Source organism: Bos javanicus, chromosome 5, assembly GCF_032452875.1.
Source record: "Bos javanicus breed banteng chromosome 5, ARS-OSU_banteng_1.0, whole genome shotgun sequence".
Taxonomy (NCBI): Eukaryota; Metazoa; Chordata; class Mammalia; order Artiodactyla; family Bovidae; genus Bos; species Bos javanicus.
The window spans coordinates 74930900-74954683 of record NC_083872.1 but is presented as its reverse complement, the minus strand read 5'-3'; the positions used below and the strand labels follow the sequence as shown (position 1 = coordinate 74954683).

Genomic DNA, 23784 nt, shown 5'->3' with positions numbered 1-23784 from the left:
CTTGCTTCACTTCCTCCTGGGACAGGACACCATGTGTCCTCCTGACCAGTCAGCTCAACCTGGATGCAGGAAAGAGGCTGGAAGCACGCAGAGGCCCCTCCCCGGATAGTCCTTCCCAGGCAGGGGACGTGGCCACGTTCCTGGACCCGGGGCCCAGCTTCCTCCTGTTCTCCGTGGGGGTGATACCACCTGCTCTCAGAGGTGCAGTGAGGATCCGATGAGGATCCAGGTGACAGTGCTGTCACAGCGATGGCCCAGCCCAGGCTCCACAGGAGTGAATTTCCCTGCAGGAAAGAGGAACAGGGAGTGGGATCCCAGTGAAGACTGGTATCAGGGGAGCAATATTCCTGGAGGTCGGGTCCCTACTGCACCTCCCTGTTGCCTGCACATGTATAACATACATGCAGAGTACTGAGAAAGGGGCTCAACAGAGCAGGAGAAGCACTGGCATCGCGCTGGGGCCCTTCACCCCTGACATCCCTTCGAGATGCACCAGGTGGAGGAGATTCATGTTTGTTTCCAGCTGGGGAAGTGAGCGGTGCACCTACTGTCGTGTGTGGGGTGCTTGGACCCAGAACAGCGTGAGGAGAGTCATGTCTGTTGGTCTGGGCAGAGGGCACACGTGCATCTAGGAAGCACTCCATCTGGAGCCTCTTGACATAAGACTTTATCCCCAGGGTTCAGGGTCCCTGTTACCCATTCATCTTCCTCATCATTCAGCCTGACCTACTGGTCCAAAAACATAGTCCCTGGACCCAAGCTATTTTGTGTCCTGAGAATTTGACACTGGGATTCCTGGTGCCTGGACCTAAGGCCCCTGCTGGCAGGGGCCTCAGGGGACAGACCGTGAGCTCCTGCAGGGGGACCTGTCCTGCTTCCTGTACTTCCTGAACTGTGCGAGTTTGGGGGTTTCTTTCCTTTCTCTGACCTGCCCTGCTTCCCCCAGCACCCTCTTCTGTGCTCACTTAGTCAGACTCAGTTTCTGTTGCTCAGAACCACAGGGATCTCACCTGACACAGGGGTCACTGTGGAATTGCATCCACCACACACTGAGCTCAGTGGGGTCCAGCTCTAAGGGTTCAGGGAGACATGGGGGTGGACACTGAATGATTCTGTATCCAGTGCCTGAAACCCTGCCCAGAAGTCTGTGCAGGATGGGAATTCTCCAGGAACTGATGAAGAAATGAACTCCTATTTCTGAAGGTCAGGCAGGCGATGGCCATGACTGCTGATGGTTCGATCCCTGAGTTGATCCTTCTCCAGATCCCCTGGAGAAAGAAATGGCAACCCACTCCAGTATTATTTCCTGGAAAGTCCCATGGATGGGAGAGGCTGCAGGCTACGCTCCATAAGGTCACGAAGAATCAGACATGACTGAGCGTCTCTACTTTGCTTTTTTTCTTGCTGACATCTTCAGGAAGGAATGGAAGGGCCAGTTGAAGCCTCACGGTAACACTGGATGAGAGGGAGTCAGAGTCAGAGGCACTGAGGAAAGTCTTCCAAGGGAGGTTTGGACAAAAGTGCAAGAAGGCTCTGCAGCACGTGGGGAGGGACTGAGGAGTTGTCCTGGGATCATTTCCAGGTCCCGGGTCTCTGGCTTCCTACCCTGGGCTCCAGAAATAGGAGCCTGTTTGGTGCTCACATGCTCCACACATGGAAACACAGAGAGTTGGTGCCCTGTGGAGCAGGCCCGTGGGGGTGAGAGCCACACCCAGATGCTCCCCTTTCCTCCCTGGAGATGAGGAGACTGAGGTATCCCATGAAGGCTCCTCAGAAGGTCCAGGCAGGTGCAATCCCGGATGGGAGACCAGGTCAGAACATGTCCTTGGATGGATTTTCCCTCCGTACCTGCTCCCATCCCCCAGCCCCTCAGTCCTGCCCCTAGGGATGGAGTGACACTGGCCTCCAGCTCCACCCTCAGGGGAACCCAGGCTCTTGCACACTGCTTTGGTCTGCAGTTAAGGTTTGGCATCTGTGCTCAAGTCATGGGCAGCCAGAGAAAAGCTGGAGGCAGGTACTGCAAAGATCAATATACGTAAGGGTCATTCTAGCCCTGTGTGGGGAATAGATGAGTGGGTCAGGGCAGTGTCCCAAGGTAAATACAGGAAGGTGGTTCTGGAACCTCCTGCAGGAGCCCTGGTGAAACGTGAAGGCAGCCTGGATGAGGTGTGTGCTGTCTTTCTCTCCCCTCTGCTTACGGCTGACCCTCTCTCACACCTGCACTCAAGCCCTCTGCTCTCAATCACGCTTGGGTGCCCCGTGTCCATCCTGGTCCCCGGGGCTGGAAGAGGAGCATCCCTGAGCTCAGCTCAAGTCAGATGACACAGGTATCCCCGGGCATCCCACGGGGCCTCTGGGGATCCAGGGTCTGAGGGAAACGATTGGATGGGAGCCCAGCGGGCAGGCAGGAGGAGCCATGGAGGACGTGCTCCCTGTGACCCGGGGTGACAGGCTCACGGAGAAGGAGGTCAAGCATCTGGAGCCCAGCTGAGCCCCTCAGTCAATGCAAGGAAGCCTCAGTGAATCAGCTCGTATTTATTGAACCAGAGTCTAGAGAACATGAGGTGGAGAGAACTAGAACCACCTGAAATATCTCATCCAGCCTCACCCCCAGCTGAAGAAGAAACCGAGGGTCAGAGAGTCGTGTCTGTTGGCCCCAGGCTGTTTCATCTCTTGACACACCGAAAGTTCCTTGACCTGTTTCTGCCTCCTTGTTTCATCCTTCTTTCTTTCTTTCTTTTAATCAACCTCTGTTCCTCCTCCACATTTGGATTTTCATGCAAACTTCACTGGTCTCTCGGTGCACTCTGGACCCAAAGAGCTCCTGGCAACGTGTCAGATGTTCCATCCACTGTGTTGTCACACCACTGCTGCCACCAACATCATCACCACCATTGTCATCAAGAAGCCACTGCCTGAAGATCTACACAGACAATTCTTCATGAAGACGTACAGATGGCCAGCAGGTACATGAAAACATACTCAATGTCACTAATTATTAGAGAAATGCAATCAAACTACATTAAGTTATCTCCCCTACAGTGATCACAGGGGCCATCACCTACATCTACAATGCTCTGAGGCTGTGGAGAAAAGGGAACCCTCCTACACTGTTACTGGGAATGTAAATTGGTGCAGCCACTATGGAAGGCCATATGGAGTTTTCTTAAACAACTAAAAGTAGAGCTACCATATGATTTAGCAATCCCACTTCTGGACATATTTCTACAAAAAAAATTAAAGCTCTAATTTGAAAAGATACACATACCCTGATGTTCATAGTAGTAGTATTCATAACGGCCAAGACATGATATTAACCTAAATGTCTGTTGACAGATTAATGAGTAAAGCAAATGTGGTACATGTATACACTCCATGGAATCCTACTCAGCCATAAAGAATAATGAAGTAATATTATCTGTAGCGATATGTATGGATCTACAAATTACTATGCTGAGTGAAGTAAGTCAGATGAAGATAAATATGTGTTATTAACTTACATGTAGAATCCAGAAAATAATACAAATGAACTTACCTACAGAATAGAAACAGACTCATAGACATAGATGATGAACTTTTAAACCAAGTTTTGTGGGGATAGGTGAATTAGGAGATGGGATTAACAGATACACACCAGATAAACAAGGGCCTGCCTACTGTAGTAGCATAGGAACAGTATTCAATACTTTGTAATAAACTATAATGGAAATGAACAAAAAAGAATGTAGACATATACATACTGAGATGCTCTGTCACAGCTGACTCTTTGCAACACCATGAACTGTAACATGCCAGGCTCCACTGTCTATGGGATTTCCCAGACAAGAATATTGGAATGGGGTATCATTTCCTCCTCCAGGAAATCTTCCCTACCCAGGAATCAAACCTGTGTCTCTTGCTTAGCAGACACATTCTTTACCACCTGAGAAGCCTAGATAAATAAATCGATACCTGTATAACTGAATCATTTTGCTGTATACCTAAAACTAACAGTGTTGTAAATCAATTATCCTTCAATAAAACAAACAAAAGAAGTCACTGCCTAAGTAAGACACAGATGACCAGTATACCTACTACTGCAGGCAGCAATCCCTTAGAAGAAATGGAGTGGCCATCATGGTCAATAAAAAAGTCTGAAATGCAGTACTTGGATGCAATCTCAAAAACAACAGAATGATCTCTGTTCGTTTCCAAGGCAAACCATTCATTATCACAGTAATCCAAGCCTATGCCCCAACCAGTAATGCTGAAGAAGCTGAAGTTGAACAGTTCTATGAAGACCTACAAGACCTTTTAAAACTAACACTCAAAAAAGATGTCCTTTTCATCAGAGGGGACTGGAATGCAAAAGTAGGAAGTCAAGAAACACCTGGAGTAACAGGCAAATTTGGCCTTGGAATACAAAATGAAGCAGGACAAAGACTAATAGAGTTCTGCCAAGAAAATGCACTGGTCATAGCAAACACCCTCTTCCAACAACACAAGAGAAGACTCTAGTCATGGACATCACCAGATGGTCAACACCAAAATCAAACTGATTATATTCTTTGCAGCCAAAGATGGATAAGCTCTATACAGTCAACAAAAACAAGACCAGAAGCTGACTGTGGCTCAGATCATAAACTCCTTATTGCCAAATTCAGACTTAAATTGAAGAAAGTAGGGAAAACCACTAGACCATTCAGGTATGACCTAAATCAAATCCCTTATGACTATACAGTGGTAGTGAGAAATAGATTTAAGGGACTAGATCTGATAGATAGAGTGCCTGATGAACCCTGGTCAGAGGTTCGTGACATTGTACATGAAACAGGGATCAAGACCATCCCCATGGAAAAGAAATGCAAAAAAGCAAAATAGCTGTCTGGGGAGGCCTTACAAATAGCTCTGAAAAGAAGAGAAGCGAAAAGCAAAGGAGAAAAGGAAAGATATAAGCATCCAAAGAATAGCAAGAAGAGATAAGAAAGCCTTCCTAAGAGATCAATGCAAAGAAATAGAGGAAAACAACAGAATGGGAAAGACGAGAGATCTCTTCAAGGTAATTAGAGATACCAAGGGAACATTGCATGCGAAGAAGGGCTCAATAAAGGACAGATGGTATGGATCTAACAGAAGCAGAAGATATTAAGAAGAGGTGGCAGGAATACACAGAAGAACTATACAAAAAAGATCTTCATGACCAAGATAATAAAAATGGTGTGATCACTCACCTAGAGCCAGACATCCTGGAATGTGAAGTCAAGTGGGCCTTAGAAAGCATCACTACGAACAAAGCTAGTGGAGGTGATGGAATTCCAGTTGAGCTATTTCAAATCCTGAAAGATGATGCTGTGAAAGTGCTGCACTCAATATGGCAGCACATTTGGAAAACTCAGCAGTGGCCACAGGACTGGAAAAGGGCAGTTTTCATTCCAATCCCAAAGAAAGGCAATGCCAAAGAATGCTCAAACTACCCGCACAATTGCACTAATCTCACATGCTGGTAAAGTAATGCTCAAAATTCTCCAAGCCAGGCTTCAGCAATACGTGAACCATAAACTTCCAGATGTTCAGGCTGGTTTTAGAAAAGGCAGAGGAACCAGAGATCAAATTGTCAACATCCGCTGGATCATGGAAAAAGCAAGAGAGTTCCAGAAAATCATCTATTTCTACTTTATTGACTATGCCAAAGCCTTTAAGCGTGTAGATTACAATAAACTGTGGAAAACTCTGAAAGAGATGGGAATATCAGACCACCTGACCTTCCTCTTGAGAAACCTATATGCAGTTCAGGAAGAAACAGTTAGAAATGGACATGGAACAACAGACTGGTTCCAAATAGGAAAAGGAGTATGTCAAGGCTGTATATTGTCACCCTGCTTATTTAACTTATATGCAGAGTACATCATGAGAAACGCTGGGCTAAAAGAGGCACAAACTGGAATCAAGCTTGCCGGGAGAAATATCAAGAATCTCAGATATGCAGATGACCCCACCCTTATGGCAGAATGTGAAGAGGAACTAAAAAGCGTCTTGGTGAAAGTGAAAGTGGAGAGTGAAAAAGTTGGCTTAAAGCTCAACATTCAGAAAACTAAGATCATGGAATCTGGTCCCATCACTTCATAGGAAATAGATGAGGAGACAGTGGAAACAGTGTCAGATTTATTTTCGGGGGCTCCAAAATCACTGCAGATGGTGACTGCAGCCATGAAATTAAAAGACGCTTACTCCTTGGAAGGAGATTTATGACCAACCTAGATAGCATATTCAAAAGCAGAGACATTACTTTGCCAACAAAGGTCCGTCTAGTCAAGGCTATGGTTTTTCCAGTGGTCATGTATGGATGTGAGAGTTGGACTATGAAGAAGGCTGAGCACCGAAGAATTGATGCTTTTGAACTGTGGTGTTGGAGAAGACTCTTGAGAGTCCCTTGGACTGTAAGGAGATCCAACCAGTCCATTCTGAAGGAGATCAGCCCTAGGATTTCTTTGGAAGGAATGATGCTAAACCTGAAACTCCAGTACTTTGGCCACCTCATGCGAAAAGTTGACTCACTGGAAAAGACTCTGATGCTGGGAGGGATTGGGGCCAGGAGGAGAAGGGGATGACAGAGGATGATATGGCTGGATGGCATCACTGACTCGATGGACTGTGAGTCTGAGTGAACTCCGGGAGTTGATGCTGGACAGGGAGGCCTGGCATGCTGCAATCCATGGGGTCGCAAAGAGTCGGAACCAGATGAGCGAATGAACTGAACTGAACAGAAGTAAGACACATCAGCTAGGGCCAAAGGTGAGTTGATGTTGGAGGAGAGGTCTAGAGACCACCACCAGGGGAAGACTCTTCTTGCTGGGACATCACAGCCTGTGGAGGGCGATAGAGGAGCCCTTGCTACTTCTGGATCCCAACAATCCTATCTGACGTTCTCCCATTTTCAACCCGTTCGTATACCTGGCCTCTCATTGCTAGTTTGCCTGCCTCTCCCTTTATTCTGCCTCCAGTGTCACCTTTAGTCCAAAGTAAGTGGTTTCTGATGGGAGGGGAGTTTGGGGGAGAATGGGTATGTGTATATGAATGGCTGAGTCCCTTTGCTGTTCACCTGAAACTATCACAACATTGTTAATCGGCTATACTCCAATACAAAATAAAACGTTCTTAGTATGAAAAAAAGTGGTTTCTCCCAGCCTCTCATTCTCTGGTCCCCTCTCCTCCCTTAATCCAGGCTCCAGGCCCCTTCTGTCTCTCTCCTCATCTATCACCTACATCCATCCCTTCCCTGCTGTGCTCAACCACAGAAATGCCAAATTCCTAACACCCAGCTTCATTAATGTGGTTTCCCTCTCTTTCCCTCTAACAAAGTACCTCTGCACTTTAGACCCTCACATGTTCCTGGACCCAGCACTGCTCTGGGGGTGGTTAAATCAGGTCCTCCTGCAGACTCTCATAGATCTGGGTGAGCTCCTCCAACTTCCTCTCCAACTCCCATGCCCACCGCCTCAGGCTTTCAGCTGCTTCTGTCTTTGCACCATCATGCAGGTGCATTGACTCCTTGACCATAAAGCCCACATCCACCAGAAGGAAGACCCCTGCAGTGGCCAAACCCCCGATCCGGGCTCCTTTGGTAATTGTTAGAGCTGTGGCTTTGAAACCTCTCTCTATCTGCTCGATGGCTGGATATGAGATTCTCCCAGCACTCATGCCTATGTTTGCATTGGCTGCAGAGCCAGGAATGGCTTGGCCTGTCTCCATGGCATGGATGTGCATTTCAATGCACTGTACAGCTTTTGTGACTTTCTCTGTTGTGGGAATGCTCTTGAGTACCTCTAGGAGAACCTTCCATTTCTTGATGAGACTTGACATCATGCGACTGGCTTCGGTTTCTGCTGATGACCTATTCACATGTTCGATGATACTGGTGGACACACTGGTAACAGTAGCTGCTGCTCCCAGCCCTATCCCAGTGGCCAAGAGCACCACACTGGCCCCCATTGTCACGGGTGCCAGAGCCAGGCCAACGATGGTCAGAATACCAGACACAGCACCGGTGCTGTGGACCAACACATTGGAGATGGTACATCCCTTATGGACCTTCTCAACCTTGTCTGCAAGCTCACGGAACCTGCTTATGCACTCCTCCAGCTGCCGTTTCACCCGACGAAACTTATTCAGAAACCTCCTCCTGTCCAGCTGCTCTTTGGAGAGTCTTTCTTTGTCTTCCTCAACCAAGGCTCTTTTCAATTCATTCAGATAATTGTGTAGTTCATCCACATCTTCCCTGTAACGATAAAGGTCAAGGGATTAGAAAGGCAGTTCGCTCCTCTGTAAAATTGGCTCCATAATATCTATTCTACATAAATACAGATATATTACTATAAATCATTAGAAAAGAATTTTATAAATGTAAACTTTTCTCTTTCAACCTTAAACACGTTTCATACTTTATAGATGCTCCATCTTGAAATACCTAAACTTGGAATATGGAAAAGGTAAATGAGGTCACCTTTGGATACTGCAACTTAAGAGAGGTATTTGAGAGAATTCCCAGGGGGTCCAGAGGTTTCAACTCTGCACTCCCACTGCTGGCCTTGACTCAATCCCTGGTTGGGGAATGAGGATCCCACAGGCCATATGGCTCAGCCAAAGAAAAGGTATGTGGTAAAGACATCTCACAGGTGAGTCAACACCACCACTTTGAAAGAGTTTTTGGAGTGGGAACTCCACAGACAAACAAAGACAAGTAGGACTGGAGGAGAAAACCTTCATTCAAGGGCCTCAGTGTGTAGTGAGAAGTCTCCCTGCCCTTTGCCCTTGGCTACTGGGAAGTGGCCCCTAAGCCCCTAGAATTCTGGCTGATAAGAGTGTCCTTGCCTGCCTGGGCCTTTGGTCACTGGTCAGTCTGAGAAGGTGACAAGTGACCCAGGGTCTCTGGGTCTCATGGTATCAGTTCTGTCATCCGGTAGAGCTGGGCACTAGGGCACTAGTCTGACTTCCAGGAGGGGCTGGAGATGACAGGTCAGGGTAACTTGGCTTTTAAGCAAGCAGTGTGTCCCTGATGGGCAGTACTCCGTGCATCTTATCACACACAGAATCCAGGTCAGTAACGTGTCCTGAGGACAATGGAAGCTTCATATGTGAAACCTGCCCAGTCTCTGCCCTATGCTGGTGGGAACTTTTATCCTTCCCTGTAGTAAACTGTAGCTGGGATCTTGAAGATTTCAGTGAGTCCTGTCCATTCTATAGGGAATTCTTGAACCTGAGAGTTGTTTTGGGGATCCCCTAAATTTGCCATTGAAGTCAAAGTAAGGGCAGTCCTGGCCACTGTGCCCTAACAATTTGCAGATTGGCTGTCTCTATGACTTAGAATTTTTTAAACCCAAAAACTCGAGCTAGAAGGCACCTTATAACCATTTGGTCTGCCATCTGCTGTCTTCTAAGCATTGTGCCCTTGACCTTCTCAGCAGAAGGTCACTGGGTCCACCCACTGTCCCAGTTGACAGGAAACAGAGAGATGTGCTATGAGCCCTGGTTTCCTTTGGACTCTCCAGCTCACCTCACTGACTCCTGATCTGTCACCCAGCACTCTCAACTGCTCAGGGGTCACCAGTTTAACTCACAATTTACCTGGCGACAGCTTCATTGCCTGCACCCCAAGTCCGTGTGCAACTTTGTGGAACCTCTAAAGATTCACGGGATTTGAGGAAATATCCATCTGAACAGCTGAGCCTGAGGAGACCGGCACTTACACAGCTGGTGAAGGAAGCGTTTTCCTCTTGGGTGGGGATGCGTGAGGCTCCTCAGAATCCCTCAAATGTCACACAATCACAGCCACTCATTGTGACCCTGGAGGGATCGCTGAGCCACACGGCCTTCCCACTGTCAGGGGGACTCCACCTAGACTAGAAGAGGGTCCCAGATGGAGTGAGAAGCCAGGTCCCAGGCAGGGTGTGCAGACACGGTCACCCAGGGCCCTCTAGTCCAGCATGAGAGGATCCCACCAGGGAGGGAAGAAATTTTTCCCCTCTCCCACTCAGGGGACCTCTGCTAGGGTCACAGTCCCTTCAGTTCTGAGTCTTTAGGGCCCACTCTCTTCACTCTAGTCCTGGTCCTGCTGCCCAAGCCTGCCTACTAGTCCTCAAAACTGGATCTGCTGCTCCACCCTTACCCCTGGGTCTGACCCTGGTGCAGGCCTCCCTGGTCCTTTGGACGAGATGATTGCACTTGGTTCCCCACCTCTGACCCTGCAGTTCACTCTGAGGCCATCACCATAATCCATCAGACTGAATGGCTATTCCCATTGGACACAGGACAGATCTGAGATTCAAAGTCATAAGCCCACAGGCCCAGTAGTTGGGCAGGGCTAAATCCAGGATCCCACCAGCTCCTCCAGTTCCTCTCTAGCCTCTCTGCTAGAGAGGAACTGTACCAACCCTCCTGTATGGGCCAGGAGGGTTGGTACAGTTCCTAACATGGGGAATAGAAAGACTGTAGGCAGAAGCCCAGGACACAAATGGTGGTGTCACGATTTTCCAACTTGTCCCAAAGGAAATTCTGCTTGGTTTTCCTCACCAGAAAGAAGACCCTTGACCCCTGTCTCTTCCCAACAAGTTTTTTAAATGTTACTATTGATTGAGTAACATTTCTTCCAACAACACAAGAGAAGACTCTACACATGGACGTCACCAGATGGTCAACACCAAAATCAGATTGATTATATTCTTTGCAGCCAAAGATGGAGAAGCTCTATACAGTCAACAAATACAAGACCAGGAGCTGACTGTGGCTCAGATCATGAAATCTGTATTGCCAAATTCAGACTTAAATTGAAGAAAGTAGGGAAAACCACTAGACCATTCAGGTATGACCTAAATCAAATCCCTTATGATTATACAGTGGAAGTGAGAAATAGATTTAAGGGCCTAGATCTGTTAGATAGAGTGCCTGATGAACTATGGAATGAAGTTCATGACATTGGACAGGAGACAGGGATCAAGACCATCCCCCTGGAAAAGAAATGCAAACAAGCAAAATGGCTGTCTGGGGAGACCTTACAAACAGCTGTGAAAAGAAGAGAAGTGAAAGTCAAAGGAGAAAAGGAAAGATACAAGCATCTGAATGCAGAGTTCCAAAGAATAGCAAGGAGAGATAAGAAACCCCTCCTAAGCAATCAATGCAAAGAAATAGAGGAAAACAACAGAATGGGAAAGACTAGGGATCTCTTCAAGAAAATCAGAGATACCAAGGGAACATTTCATGCAAAGATGGGCTCGATAAAGGACAGAAATGGTATGGACCTAAAAGAAGCAGAAGATATTAAGAAGAGGTGGCAAGAATACACAGAAGAACTGTACAAAAAGATCTTCACGACCCAGATAATCATGATAGGGTGATCACTCACCTACAGCCAGATACCCTGGAATGTGAAGTCAAGTGGGCCTTAGAAAGCATCACTACGAACAAAGCTAGTGGAGGTGATGGATTTCCAGTTGAGCTCTTTCAAATCCTGGAGGATGATGCTGTGAAAGTGCTGCACTCAATACGCCAGCACATTTGGAAAACTCAGCAGTGTCCACAGGACTTGAAAAGGTCAGTTTTCATTCCAATCCCAAAGAAAGGCAATGCCAAAGAATGCTCAAACTACCGCACAATTGCACTCATCTCACACACTAGTAAAGAAATGCCCAAAATTCTCCAGCCAGGCTTCAGCAATACGTGAACCGTGAACTTCCTGATGTTCAAGCTTGTTTTAGAAAAAGCAGAGGAACCAGAGATCAAATTGCCAACATCTGCTGGATCATGGAAAAGCAAGAGAGTTCCAGAAAAACATCTATTTCTGCTTTATTGACTATGCCAAAGCCTTTGACTGTGTGGATCACAAGAAACTGTGGAAAATACTGAAACAGATGGGAATACCAGACCACCTGACTTGCCTCTTGAGAAATCTGTATGCAGGTCAGGAAACAACAGTTAGAACTGGACATGGAACAACAGACTAGTTCCAAATAGGAAAGGAGTATGTCAAGGCTGTATATTGTCACCCTGCTTATTTAACGTCTATGCAGAGTACATCATGAGAAATGCTAGGCTGAAAGAAGCACAAGCTGGAATCAAGATTGCCAGGAGAAATATCAAGAATCTCAGATATGCACATGACACCACCCTTATGGCAGAAAGTGAAGAGGAACTAAAAAACCTCTTGATGAAAGTGAAAGTGGAGAGTGAAAAAGTTGGCTTAAAGCTCAACATTCAGAAAACTAAGATCATGGCATCTGGTCCCATCACTTCATGGAAATAGATGGAGAAACAGTGGAAACAGTGTCAGACTTTATTTTTCTGGGCTCCAAAATCACTGCAGATGGTGACTGCAGCCATGAAATTAAAAGATGCTTACTCCTTGGAAGGAAAGTTATGACCAACCTAGATAGCATATTCAAAAGCAGAGACATTACTTTGCCAACAAAGGTCCATCTAGTCAAGGCTATGGTTTTTCCAGTGGTCATGTATGGATGTGAGAGTTGGACTGTGAAGAAAGCTGAGCGCCGAAGAATTGATGCTTTTGAACTGTGGTGTTGGAGAAGACTCTTGAGAGTCCCTTGGACTGCAAGGAGATCCAACCAGTTCATTCTGAAGGAGATCAGCCCTGGGATTTCTTTGGAAGGAATGATGCTAAAGCTGAAACTCCAGTACTTTGGCCACCTCATGCGAAGAGTTGACTCATTGGAAAAGACTCTGATGCTGGGAGGGATTGGGGGCAGGAGGAGAAGGGGATGACAGAGGATGAGATGGCTGGATGGCATCACTGACTCGATGGACGTGAGTCTGAGTGAACTCCAGGAGTTGGTGATGGACAGGGAGGCCTGGCATGCTTCGATTCATGGGGTCTCGAAGAGTCAGACACGACTGAGCGACTGAATTGACCTGAACTGAATTGATTGAGTACTTACTCTGTGTCAGTCATTATGGGAAGCACTTTACGTGCCTGATCTCAGTGTCCTCACAATAACAATGAAAAGATGAAGAAACTAAAGCAGAGAGTAGTTCAGTAACTTGTCCAAGGTCACATAACCTGCGCCTTCCTTGCAGGTTTCATCTCTTCTGAACCCACGATCATTCACTGTCAGCAAATGACATGGAGGAAACATTCCTGATGGAATCTTGAGAAGGAACACCCCTGGCCCCAACAGTAGGGTCCTGCCTGGAGGAGGCGTTACTCCAGGAGGAAGCTGGCCTGGTGCTGGGGGGACGTGGGTGACCTTCCTGGTGCACCTGTGCCGGTTACCTGGACAAACTGGCCTCAGCTTTAATTCTCTCCAGGAATTCATTCAGCAGGAGTAGCAGTGTCTCTCTGCTCAGTATGTCCCAGAGACACTCAACGACATCCTCAAAAAAGATCTCAATGTCTAGATGAAAGGAAAGGGAATAAGATTAGAAGAATTAGTGGTGGGACATAAATGTTAGAGTATAAAATAGTTAAAATTCCTCTTGCTGAGCAGCAGTCACCTGGGGTGCTCTTGGTGTGGTCACCTAAGGTTATGGATGGACTGTCCCCCCTCCCCCCACCCAATTTGTGTTGAAGAGTTAACCCCCTGGTGACCTTTCTGAAGAAAGGCTTGTAAGGAGGTTAGGTGAAATGAGATCCTATGTGGGATTCCCAGGTAAATTGAGGTCTTGGTGGGATTCCCAGGGAACTCTAGTGGTAAAGAACCTGTCCGACAACTCAGGAGATGTAAGAGAGGCAGGTTTGATCCCTGAGTCAAGAAGATCCCTTGAAGGAGGGCATGGCAAGCCACTCCATATTCTTGTTTGGAGAATCCCACAGATAGAGGAGGCTGGCAGGCTGCAGTCCATGCGGTTGCAAAGAGTTGGACATGACTGAGCAACTGAACACACACACATAAAGAAAAGAGAGAGCAAGTGTGATTTGTTATTTACCACTTACAGAATAGACTGGCAGCACCCTATAAATGAATGCTTTCATGTTTGGGCAGTGAAACAATTGAATACTCACGTTAAATGGGATAAAGAATATAATGACTACAAATAGCCTCAGATCATTCCTCAATGAGTTATCAAAATCCCTGAGTGATTTCAGAGATCTGGAGGTTATGGAATTGTAGGTAAGATATTGGTGGCCAGGCTATATATATGTATGTGGGCTGGGACTTGATATCAAATGTGTTTCTTGGTAAATCCACACAAAGAGGCATTATCCTTATCTCACAGAAGAGGCAAGTGAAACTCAGACAGGAAGAATGGACAGCCCAAGGCTACAGAGCTGAAAGCTCTGAGGTTGAATCCAAGGTCAAGTGTCAGACATTTCTTGGACAAGACTTTGAATCCTCCTTCCATTTAAAACTCTTGTGATTTGTTCATTCTACTCTATAGCACACAATGGAGATTCTTTGCGACTCATTTTTGGTGGTGAGCATGCAGTAGCGTATATAGAAGTAGAAATATAATGTTGTACACACGAAACTTAGAAAACATTACAAACTCACGTTACCTAATTTTAAAAAAGACTTTAGGACCACATGCCATTGAGTAAAACTACTATGTGAGAGGATTCCTGCTTCTGACCACAGACTGTAGGATGGGCAGGGGAGGGGATCAACCAGTGGAGGAGGGGTGGAGCCAGATGTGATCCTCATCACCCCTCCCCTCCAGGTGTGAGGTGGCAAAGGCCAGACTGGGGTTCAGAGCAAGGTCCACTGACCCTTGCAGAATGGCTGGGCTGGTGGCTGGGAAGAGCTGGAGGAAACAGCTTCTGTGGTGATGCCCCAGGGTCTGAGAGCAGGAGGAGGCTTGGGCCAAGGGAGAGAGCAGGAGAAGTCCAATGATGCTGGAGGACCTCCTCTCCCAGGCCTGCCTGGCCTTGGGGACTGCCATCTGCTGTCCATGCTCCGCGTGTGCTCTCCAGGCCACCGTACTGAGTCACTTGCTGGGTGTTGGGAGAGGCAGGAAGGCAGCACCTTGGTCATGGCTCCTTGAGGAGATGGCCGGGAAGGAGGCTGTGGGCAGACCCCAGGGTGAGGGGAATCTCCTGGTCTCTTGGAAGCTCAAGGATGCCTATCCATCCTCTTCATGGTTCTTGATTTCTCTGTAGTTTAACTCAGCCTGGAAAAACCTCCCTCAATTCTGGGTCACAAGTAGGAACCTTCCAGAGAAGAGAGAGCTGACTACCTGAGCAGTATCCGAAGTTTTCTGAGCTCATGGTGGCATCAGGGGGTCTCAGGGATCTCCCTTCAGCTTCTTGTCTGCGTCAGGCTGGAAGGAGGTGTGACCTCACCCTTGGGGAGAAAAAACAGACTGTGAGCTCCACTGTGAGGGGCAGAGGCTGCAGGGAGCAGCGAGGGACAAGTTCTCTGGTGGGTTCCCCCGGGACGGCCACCAGTGCCTCCAGGAACTTAGCCCAGTGTGACTCTCTGTTCCTGGGCTCTGCTGGTTGTTAGTTAAGAAAAGTCATTCACCTCCTACAGCTCCTTCCAAGCCAAGTCAGAGTCCTGCTCTCCTGTTGGGGCACAAGGGGAAGGAAATCAGACAGGAGACAGCCATCTGTGAAGTTATAGGAACAATAAAACCAGAGACTAGAAGAACAGATAGGAGGTGATACTCTGGAAATGAGGTGAGGTTGGGACACCTGTGTTTTTGAATTGATAATAACTAATATTAATGACAACAGTGATCCAGTGTCCTTGACCTGCAGGCTCCTGAAACTCACTCAAACTTAGCTGAGTCCAAATTGTCACACTGGTGCCAGAGTCTGGACTAGACCCTGAGTCTTTCTGATCCAAATCACATGTGTGTGATGACTATGCTCTACTCCCTATATATACAGAAAGATTTATTTGTGGATATATGTTAATTGGTAAATGACTCTTCCTTCCAAAATGATGTCTTGTTCCATATCAAGTCTCTCCTTGATAAAGTTCCTGGTGATACAGCTCCCATAGCCCAGGTCTTCCTTGCTTCTGCAAGAGCCTTTTTCCCCACAAGGGCCTGGAGTCCCACCAGCCCTGCCCCAATTCCTGTATCCCTGCTCTGAGTGGCTGAGACCCCTGCAGCTGTTCTGTCCTCCTTGCTTTCCCCTCCTGAATATTGGACTTGATGTAGTTTCTAATCCTTTATGTAAATAATAGTGCAAAGAATACTCTCCTTGTGTAAGGCTTCACCTACATCTGAGACTGTATCCTTAAGCTATATCTAGAAGTAGAATTAAGATCAGATGGCATCAACACCTAAAATATTTCCATACCTAGAGCCACCATGCCATGCAAAGAAACTGTAGCAATTTATGTTCACACTTATAATATATGAGGGTGTCCATCCTTTCAGACATACCCATTCTCAGTGGTCTTTCTTTAAAAAAATTCAGATCTTTATAATTAAATCATTTATTTTGGTTCTGCATGTGATTATCTTGCCATGGGAGATGAGGAAGGAAAGCAAGTGTTGATGATGTTTAGCTACTCTTTTTAAGAAAGCAAAAGAGCTTCTGTCAACTACTCCTCCTGAGACTTGACTGAAATGATGGTAAAGGTATATATAGGTATAATACCATCTACTGATAAGAGTGCATGGTTTCCATAGTGTAGTTGTTATCATATTCACCTAACACGCAAAAGGTCCCCGGTTCAGAATCGAGTGGAAACAGCTTCACTTGGGCTTCCCTTGTGGCTCAGTTGGTAAAGAATCCACCTGCCATTCAGGAGACGTGGGTTCGATCCCTGGGTTGGGAAGATCCCCTGGAGAAGGGAACAGCTACCCAGTACAGTATTCTGGCCTGGAGCATTCCATGGACTGTGTAATCCAAGGGATCACGAAGAGTCGGACATGACTGAGCAACTTTCACTTTCACTGATAAGAGCAACTTGTGTTTGTGATTATTGCTCTGCATTGGTATCGGCTCTGAAACTTTACCAATGGTACCTCATATGTTCTTCCATTAGCTTTTGAGATGTGTACCATTGTATCCTCATTTACAAATAACGAAGCTGACACATAGATGTTAGCTGACTTACCTAAGGTCAGAAGGCTTGCCCTTGGTACACTGGTTCCACCCCACTCACGGGCTCAGGAATCCATAGCCTGCCTCTCCTCCCTCTGCTGCTAATAAAAACAAGCATGGGAGCAACAGGAAAGCAGAGTCTTTAACAAATGTCTGAAGACTCACTGGACGGAGAAGTGATAGCTGAGTAAAGGGGAGTGCAGTAGAGGGAGAGAAACAGGGAGCGTTCACAGGAGAGAAGAACGGTCTGCTGGGCAGAGCCCCAGAGGGAGTAAGATGAGAGGGAGGCCGAGGGGAGAGCAGGGGACAAGCCCACCTTCTCCACGTCCCATCCCATATTCACAGCAGCCTTCACCCTTCACCAGACTTTTAGAAAGTTACTCAAAATGAGATGCAGAAAAAAAAAAATAGATTACATGTATGTTTAATTATGGAGGAAAGTAAAGGATACCCATGAGAGAGATAGACGTGGGATCCAGGAGTCAGGAACATCAACCCCGTGGGAAGGGAATCCAAGGATCCCAGCTGGGTGTGCAGCAGACCTAGAGAGAAACCTGTCCAGAATGGGATAAGAAGTCCAGAGTCTGCGGGGACAGGAGACTCGGTATCACATGAGGCACCGTTGGAAAGAAATGGAGGAAATGCTGAAGATAAACAGTGCAAGGGGTGAAAAGGAAGCCAGTTAGAAACATCAGGAAAAACTAAAGCTCAGGAGGAGAAGGGGACGACAGAGGATGGGATGGTTGGATGGCATCACCAACTCAAAGGACATGAGTTTGGGTAGGCTCCGGGAGCTGGTGATGGACAGGGAGTCCTGGCGTGCTGCAGTTCTTGGGGTCGCAAAGAGTCGGGCATGACTGAGCGACTGAACTGAACTGAAGTGAACTGCTGCAAAGCATGTGCAGCTATATGGTACAAGTTAGCTTTTTAAAAATGTATTATAATATCACAAAAAAATGTAAATACTTTTGTTTGATTTTTTAAAAAAATCTAAAATAAATATATCTATGTCCAAGTCCTTTGGAGACTGTTTTAAAACTGAAGTAATATTAATATATATAATACGATATAACTCATAGGTGTATTATAACTCACAGGTGTATTAACTCACAGGTTTATTAGTGATTCAGAAATCTTAGTTTTATTTCATTTATAGTCTTTATAAAATAACCTTTATCTTAATAAAATAACCTTTATCTTTTAAAAGGAAACAGAGTATTTAAATATGTGAAGTAAATGTACTTGTTAATATAAAAATTAAACTACAGTTCTACAACTTGGGAGCCGAAGCACTGAAGGGAGGAGAAGGATTAATATCTCAGTTTACAAAGCTGGGAATCAAGAAATAGTAGGTCCAGTCGAGAGCATAAGAAACAAAGATGTAAATAAAGTGCTTACAAGTACAAAGCTTCGTAACAGAGGATATACAATTAGTGGAATAATGATAAAAGGCAAAGAAGGGGAAAGGTATAACAGAAAGTATAATAATAAATGAAATCCTTATTTTTCCTAATAAGAAGTAAATCAGATCAGTTCAGATCAGATCAGATCAGTCGTTCAGTCGTGTCCGACTCTGTGACCCCATGAATCGCAGCACGCCAGGCCTCCCTGTCCCTCACCAACCCCCGGAGTTCACCCAGACTCACGTCCATCGAGTCAGTGATGCCATCCAGCCATATCATCCTCTGTCATCCCCTTCTCCTCCTGCCCCCAATCCCTCCCAGCATCAGAGTCTTTTCCAATGAGTCAACTCTTCCCATGAGGTGGCCAAAGTACTGGAGTTTCAGCTTTAGCATCATTCCTTCCAAAGAAATCCCAGGGCTGATCTCCTTCAGAATGGACTGGTTGGATCTCCTTGCAGTCCAAGGGACTCTCAAGAGTCTTCTCCAACACCACAGTTCAAAAGCATCAATTCTTCAGCACTCAGCCTTCTTCATAGTCCAACTCTCACATCCATACATGACCACAGGAAAAACCATAGCCTTGACTAGATGAACCTTTGTTGGCAAAGTAATGTCTCTGCTTTTGAATATGCTATCTAGGTTGGTCATAACTTTCCTTCCAAGGAGTAAGCGTCTATGAAGTAAATAAATACTATCAAATTTAAGTCAAGAAAAAGCAAAATGCAATACTTACCACTTACTAGCTATTGTGGTTGATGACTTTCCACTTTACACCAGGCACCTTCCCAATTGCTTGGTATGAATTCACTTCCTTTTAGTTCTCACAATGATCCTATAAGAAGGGAAACTGAAGCTCAGAGAGGTGAAGCAATTAACTCAAAGCACACAGCTAGTGCTAGAGCCAGACCCCAAGTCCAGGTTCCTGTTTCCTGGGCACACATTCTCACACTATTGCAGCTCCCAATGTAGTAATAGCATTGAAAGACATTGATTAACTATCTAAAGAAGAAGGTTTTCCTTGGCAAGGAATGAGCAGAACGCTCTGTACAAATTGATCTGTTCTAACCATATGCACTTTTAGGACTGGATTGTTTTAACTCTAAAACAGCAGAAGTCACTTTATAGCAGTCAGTAACCCACAAGAATGGGGTGGTTTCTAGTGCCACCACCTTAAAGATGATGGAAGAAGCTGAATTAAATGCCAACAAGAAATGTTGACTCCTGCTGTGAGAACTGTCAGTGTAGGAGACATGTTCATGTTGATGAAACCTAGTTCTCTAGAAAAGTAGGCATGAAAACAGGGTTAAACCATAATAATGAGAGTGAACTGTGACCTTAAAGAGATATTGTCCAGCAGCATCTTGCCCACCCACATGTGCAGCCATGGGCTTCCATCCACTCAAAGGAAGGAAGACCCTTGCAGGGGAGGTGAATTCCAGAGACTGGCATCTCTGCTGCTGCAAAGACAAGGATGCTCTTGAAGATGATCAGAGAAGTGGTCATAGGGGGCACCCACATATACTAATAACAATAAAAGATAATGATTGCTATGAAAGTTTCATTGAGACAGGCTGAGTCTGTGAAAGGCCATGTGTTCATAATAACATTCAAAGGAGAGGACTTTAGAAAAGTGTGGCCAAAAAGAGAGACATAAAGGTTAAAAAGAATGCTAGTGGTTATGCAGGAGATGCAAGACGAAAGAGACGTGGGATTGATGCCTGGGCAGGGAGGATTCCCTGGAGAAAGAAATGCTTGCCCACTCCAGTATTCTTGCCTGGGAAATCCCATGGACAGAGGAGCTGGGAGGGCTACAGTCCATGAGGCTGCAAAGAGTTGGACACAACTGAGCTGGTATCTTTCTTTTGTTTCTATGGTGCAAAGAAGAGTAAATATAATGGGAAATATTTTGTTGTTAATTGAATTTAATAATAAGAGGAGTCTTGAAGTCTATGGGTATGTTCCTTTCTGTTTATTCACATGAATGTTTATAAAGGATTGAGAAAGAAAGAACCCCTGCCATCCGGAGGCTGGCCTGGTGTCACAACAGGGTGATGCTCTTCTCCCATTGGATGTAAGACTCTCACAGAACTCCAGCCTCACGCAAGGTCACCCTGAGAGCAGGAGCGAAGGAGAAGGCAAACACCTGTCACTGCACCCCCACCAACACCACGCCCCCTCCCCTGGCTGAAAAGAGGGACTGCTCCTTCTTACCAATCACACCTTCAGCCTCACTCTGCTCTCCCCTCTCCATAGATGAGTTACTGAGAGTCCGTTGGTAGTGCTGCCTCCCATTCTCTGCAGTTCCCAATCTAGAGCAGCCCCATTTCCTTAGAGCTTCCCCCAAATCCCCCTCACCTATGCTCCAAACCTAGAATCTTTCTTTCTGCACCTTCCTCTGCGATGTTCACAGCTCTCCCTCAGGAAGAGTAACCATCACCTCGTTTTTAGGGAGTGTGCCTGGTGGCGAAGGCTGGAGGCACCGTCATGTGGATGGGAGAGAAGTCACAAAGGCAGGCCCTCCTTTAACTAGATGGAAGAGGAGAGCTGGCGGGCTCCCTGCCCCTTCTCTGCCCCAAAGCTGCAGGACCCCAGGAGCCAGGTCAGCCTACTGAAATCATGAAACATGAGAACAGAGTCAAGTAGAAAGAAGAGGAGGGTCAGGCAGAAGGGCCGGATGCTGGATGACGACAAACAGTTGTAAGCGCGTTGAACACTGGACTCATCCTTCCGTCCTTCCGTCCCATTCTTGGCCTCTTCCTGACCCTCGTCTGGGGCCTCAGATGGGTGTGGATGCTGATAGTGCTTCCACTGCTGGATTCCTATCCAGGCTTCCTCCTCTGTGAGCCTCTGATTGGTCCCTTTCGGAAGGCTGTTGGTGGGAGAGGGGAGGACCCTGGAGAACCCTGTGCCTGCCCAGCTGCATGGCCAGTCATGCATCCCTCCCCTCCTCGTGGGCAGACAGATTCTCCCCAACCATCTCCCTCCTGTGCCTGCAGTCACCCTCCCTGGGAAGGGAAAGGGGCGCTAAGAAAGTCCCTGGCCGAGCACCCGGACCCGCCTGACTGCCCCAGCTTCTGTCTTCCTCACACTCTCTGTCTCCACAGGGCCTGCTGGACGAGACTGACACCTCACTTGGTACAGGCTGCCCCTCCCCACGACATGTGCTTCCCCACTGGCCTCTCTGCGTGATGGGGTACTTGTCCCTGGAGGCCCAGCTCCAAGCCTCCCTCTGCCACCTTCCCCCAGTTGCTCTCCAGATCCTCTTGAAGGCTTCAATTTCCTGGTCGTGCTCCCTTTGTGCTCAGTTTCTCCAGGTCTGAGAACCCTTCCCGCATCATCAGGGGCCCTGTCTCTGTTGCTCCTCCAGTCCAGGGCCTCTGGGCACCCTCTACCCTCCTGGGCACAGCCTGTTCAAAATATGAGGGCTGGGACCCCTTATGGGGACATGAAACAAGCAGCTTCTCGATGACACAGCACAACCCCAGTTCATCTGTTAAAATTAGAAAGATAGAGAGGGGAGAAGGGGAGAGAGAGGAAGAGAATGGAGAAGACACTAAAGATCCTAATCAATCAATCTCTCAAAATGATCCAACATACACCAGAGAGAAAAAACTGAAGGGGCTGAAGGAAGCATTAAAAATAACATTGATTTGAGAAAGCCTTTCTAAATACACACATTCCACAAGATATAATGGAAATTCTGACCTATAGGACTCTTGGAAATTAAAATTTCCAAGGATCCCATAAACCAGGTCAGAAAAAACATCTGCATCCACAGGGAAAAGTGGAAATCAGCTTTTAAAAACTTAGTAAGAGAATAGAACAAACAATTCCACAGGAGGTAGCTTGCCCAGGGTCACACAGTTCTCTGTGGGGAGAGAGGAGGCCAAGACCAGGCCTTTGGACATGGGTACGAGGGTCAGTGGGAATGTGGTTTTAATACCCCAACGTTTCTAGGGTTGTCTCTGCCGGTAAAAAACATAGATCTAAGCTCATGCCCCTCCTGTTACACTGATGTCTGTAGAGTTCGGCTTATTATCTTAACATTGCAACACCGGGATGTATGTGGACCTTGTGCAGTGAGCCCTTCTCACTTCTTCCAGCAGCGCCACCTTCCCCACACAGGACCTCCCATCACCCTCATCCTGAGCAGAGGGCCTGACAAACACAGGAAGCCAACGCCCTTCGACTCCCCACTTGGTTTTCTGTCTATTTCCAAGCCTCAGTGTCCCCAGGGCCTGGCACTGGCTCTCAGAGGTAGGGTTTTTCAACAAACCTTGATTCCTTGTAACTGAAAAAAATCCTCTTTCCCCCATCAGCCCCAGCCTAGCAGCCTGGGGACAGCTTTAAGGTGGCCAGGCCATAGGAGGGGAGGCTCTGACTCCCCTGTCCTCCTCTACCCTCTCTGCTTCCTCCAATTTCCCAAAGTACTAAGCACACCCAACACCCACCTTCCTTCTGGGGTCGCCACTCATGTCTCAGGAGTCCACATCCTGAGCTGAGCCCACCTGAGCAGCTGTGGCCCTCCCTCTGCTCTGTTTAGGGGTCCTCGGCTGGGAGGAAGCCCTCAGACACACCTGCCTCCACATCCAGGCTCTGCCCCTGCTTAACCTGCTGCCTTGTCCATGACCTCACCTCTCTGCGCTTCCAGTTCCCTTCTTCTGTCAACTAGTGACATCATCCTTTCTCAGATATTCATCCTGAGGATGGGGAGATGGGCAGGGTCCCTCCCCTCTGCTTACCCAGGGGTTTTCCTCTGGCTGAGTGTGAACAAGATCCAGACGTTCTCAGCTGTGCAGAGGCAGCCGCCAGCTGTGCATCTCTGCAATGACCACACATACTCTCTGTGCCTAGCTATACTCTGGGAAGCAAAAGTGAAAGCAAAACCCTCACTTCTGAGTGGTTCAAGTCAAACAAACACCCTGCCCACCAGGCCCCGCCCTGGGACTATTTCCACCTCCAGCTGACCCGCTTAGAGAAAGAAGCCCAGTCCTGACATCCCACATCCTTCTTGACACAGTCCACTCCGTCTCAGGCTCCATGAAGGAAGACCTGCCACCAACACACCGTGAGTCCCTTGGCAAATCACTCCCACCTCCCCCATTCCATCTTCTCACCCCTCCAACCCCACACTCACCAGCCTGCCTGCCTCGTTCACCTTCGTGCCACCAGCATGAGGTACAGTCCTAGAACAGACCAGCTGCTCAGTGCATACTGGTCATACTCTACTGCTGAGGGCCACGTCCAGGTGGCTTCTAGGATTCACTCACACTTCTAGGTTCTTCTGCCTGGGATACCTGCTGCATCCAACCGGGAGAAATGCTTTCTGCAAAACCCAAATCTGGCATCACCTCCTCTAAGAAGGCCTCCGTGACCTCGTCTGTAGAGGCCACAGTTTCC

The 23784-nt window shown here is 47.2% G+C and overlaps 2 protein-coding genes across 13 annotated transcripts in view; both read right to left on the bottom strand.

The window, feature by feature from the left end:
- Positions 1-2520: 2520 nt before the first annotated feature.
- On the bottom strand, positions 2521-23467 carry LOC133247896 (apolipoprotein L3-like). Of its 10 annotated transcripts, XR_009736552.1 has the most exons (8): positions 23127-23466; positions 20159-21791; positions 19719-19841; positions 19118-19216; positions 15157-15263; positions 13256-13376; positions 7342-8254; positions 2521-2923 (listed from the first exon to the last, which is right to left on the bottom strand). XR_009736552.1 is itself a non-coding variant. In XM_061417310.1 (7 exons), exons 5-7 carry the CDS (start codon positions 14952-14954, stop codon positions 7396-7398), a joined length of 1245 nt encoding a protein of 414 aa, XP_061273294.1. In that variant the 5' UTR covers positions 14955-15263; positions 15444-15484; positions 19118-19216; positions 19719-21791; positions 23127-23467; the 3' UTR covers positions 2521-7395. The 10 variants fall into 10 exon arrangements, 8 of the variants coding, with proteins under 8 accessions (XP_061273294.1, XP_061273293.1, XP_061273297.1 ...); XR_009736551.1 differs by having other exon boundaries at positions 14690-15263; positions 19719-21791; positions 23127-23467; XM_061417310.1 differs by adding an exon at positions 15444-15484 and having other exon boundaries at positions 2521-8254; positions 14690-15263; positions 19719-21791; positions 23127-23467.
- Positions 2521-23784, bottom strand: part of LOC133247899 (apolipoprotein L3-like) — a 58159-nt gene continuing 36895 nt past the window's right edge. For all 3 annotated transcript variants that reach the window (XR_009736555.1, XR_009736554.1, XR_009736556.1), the window contains one exon: positions 2521-3980. The gene's annotated coding sequence lies outside the window, so the exon portion shown is untranslated. The remainder of the gene's footprint in view (positions 3981-23784) is intronic.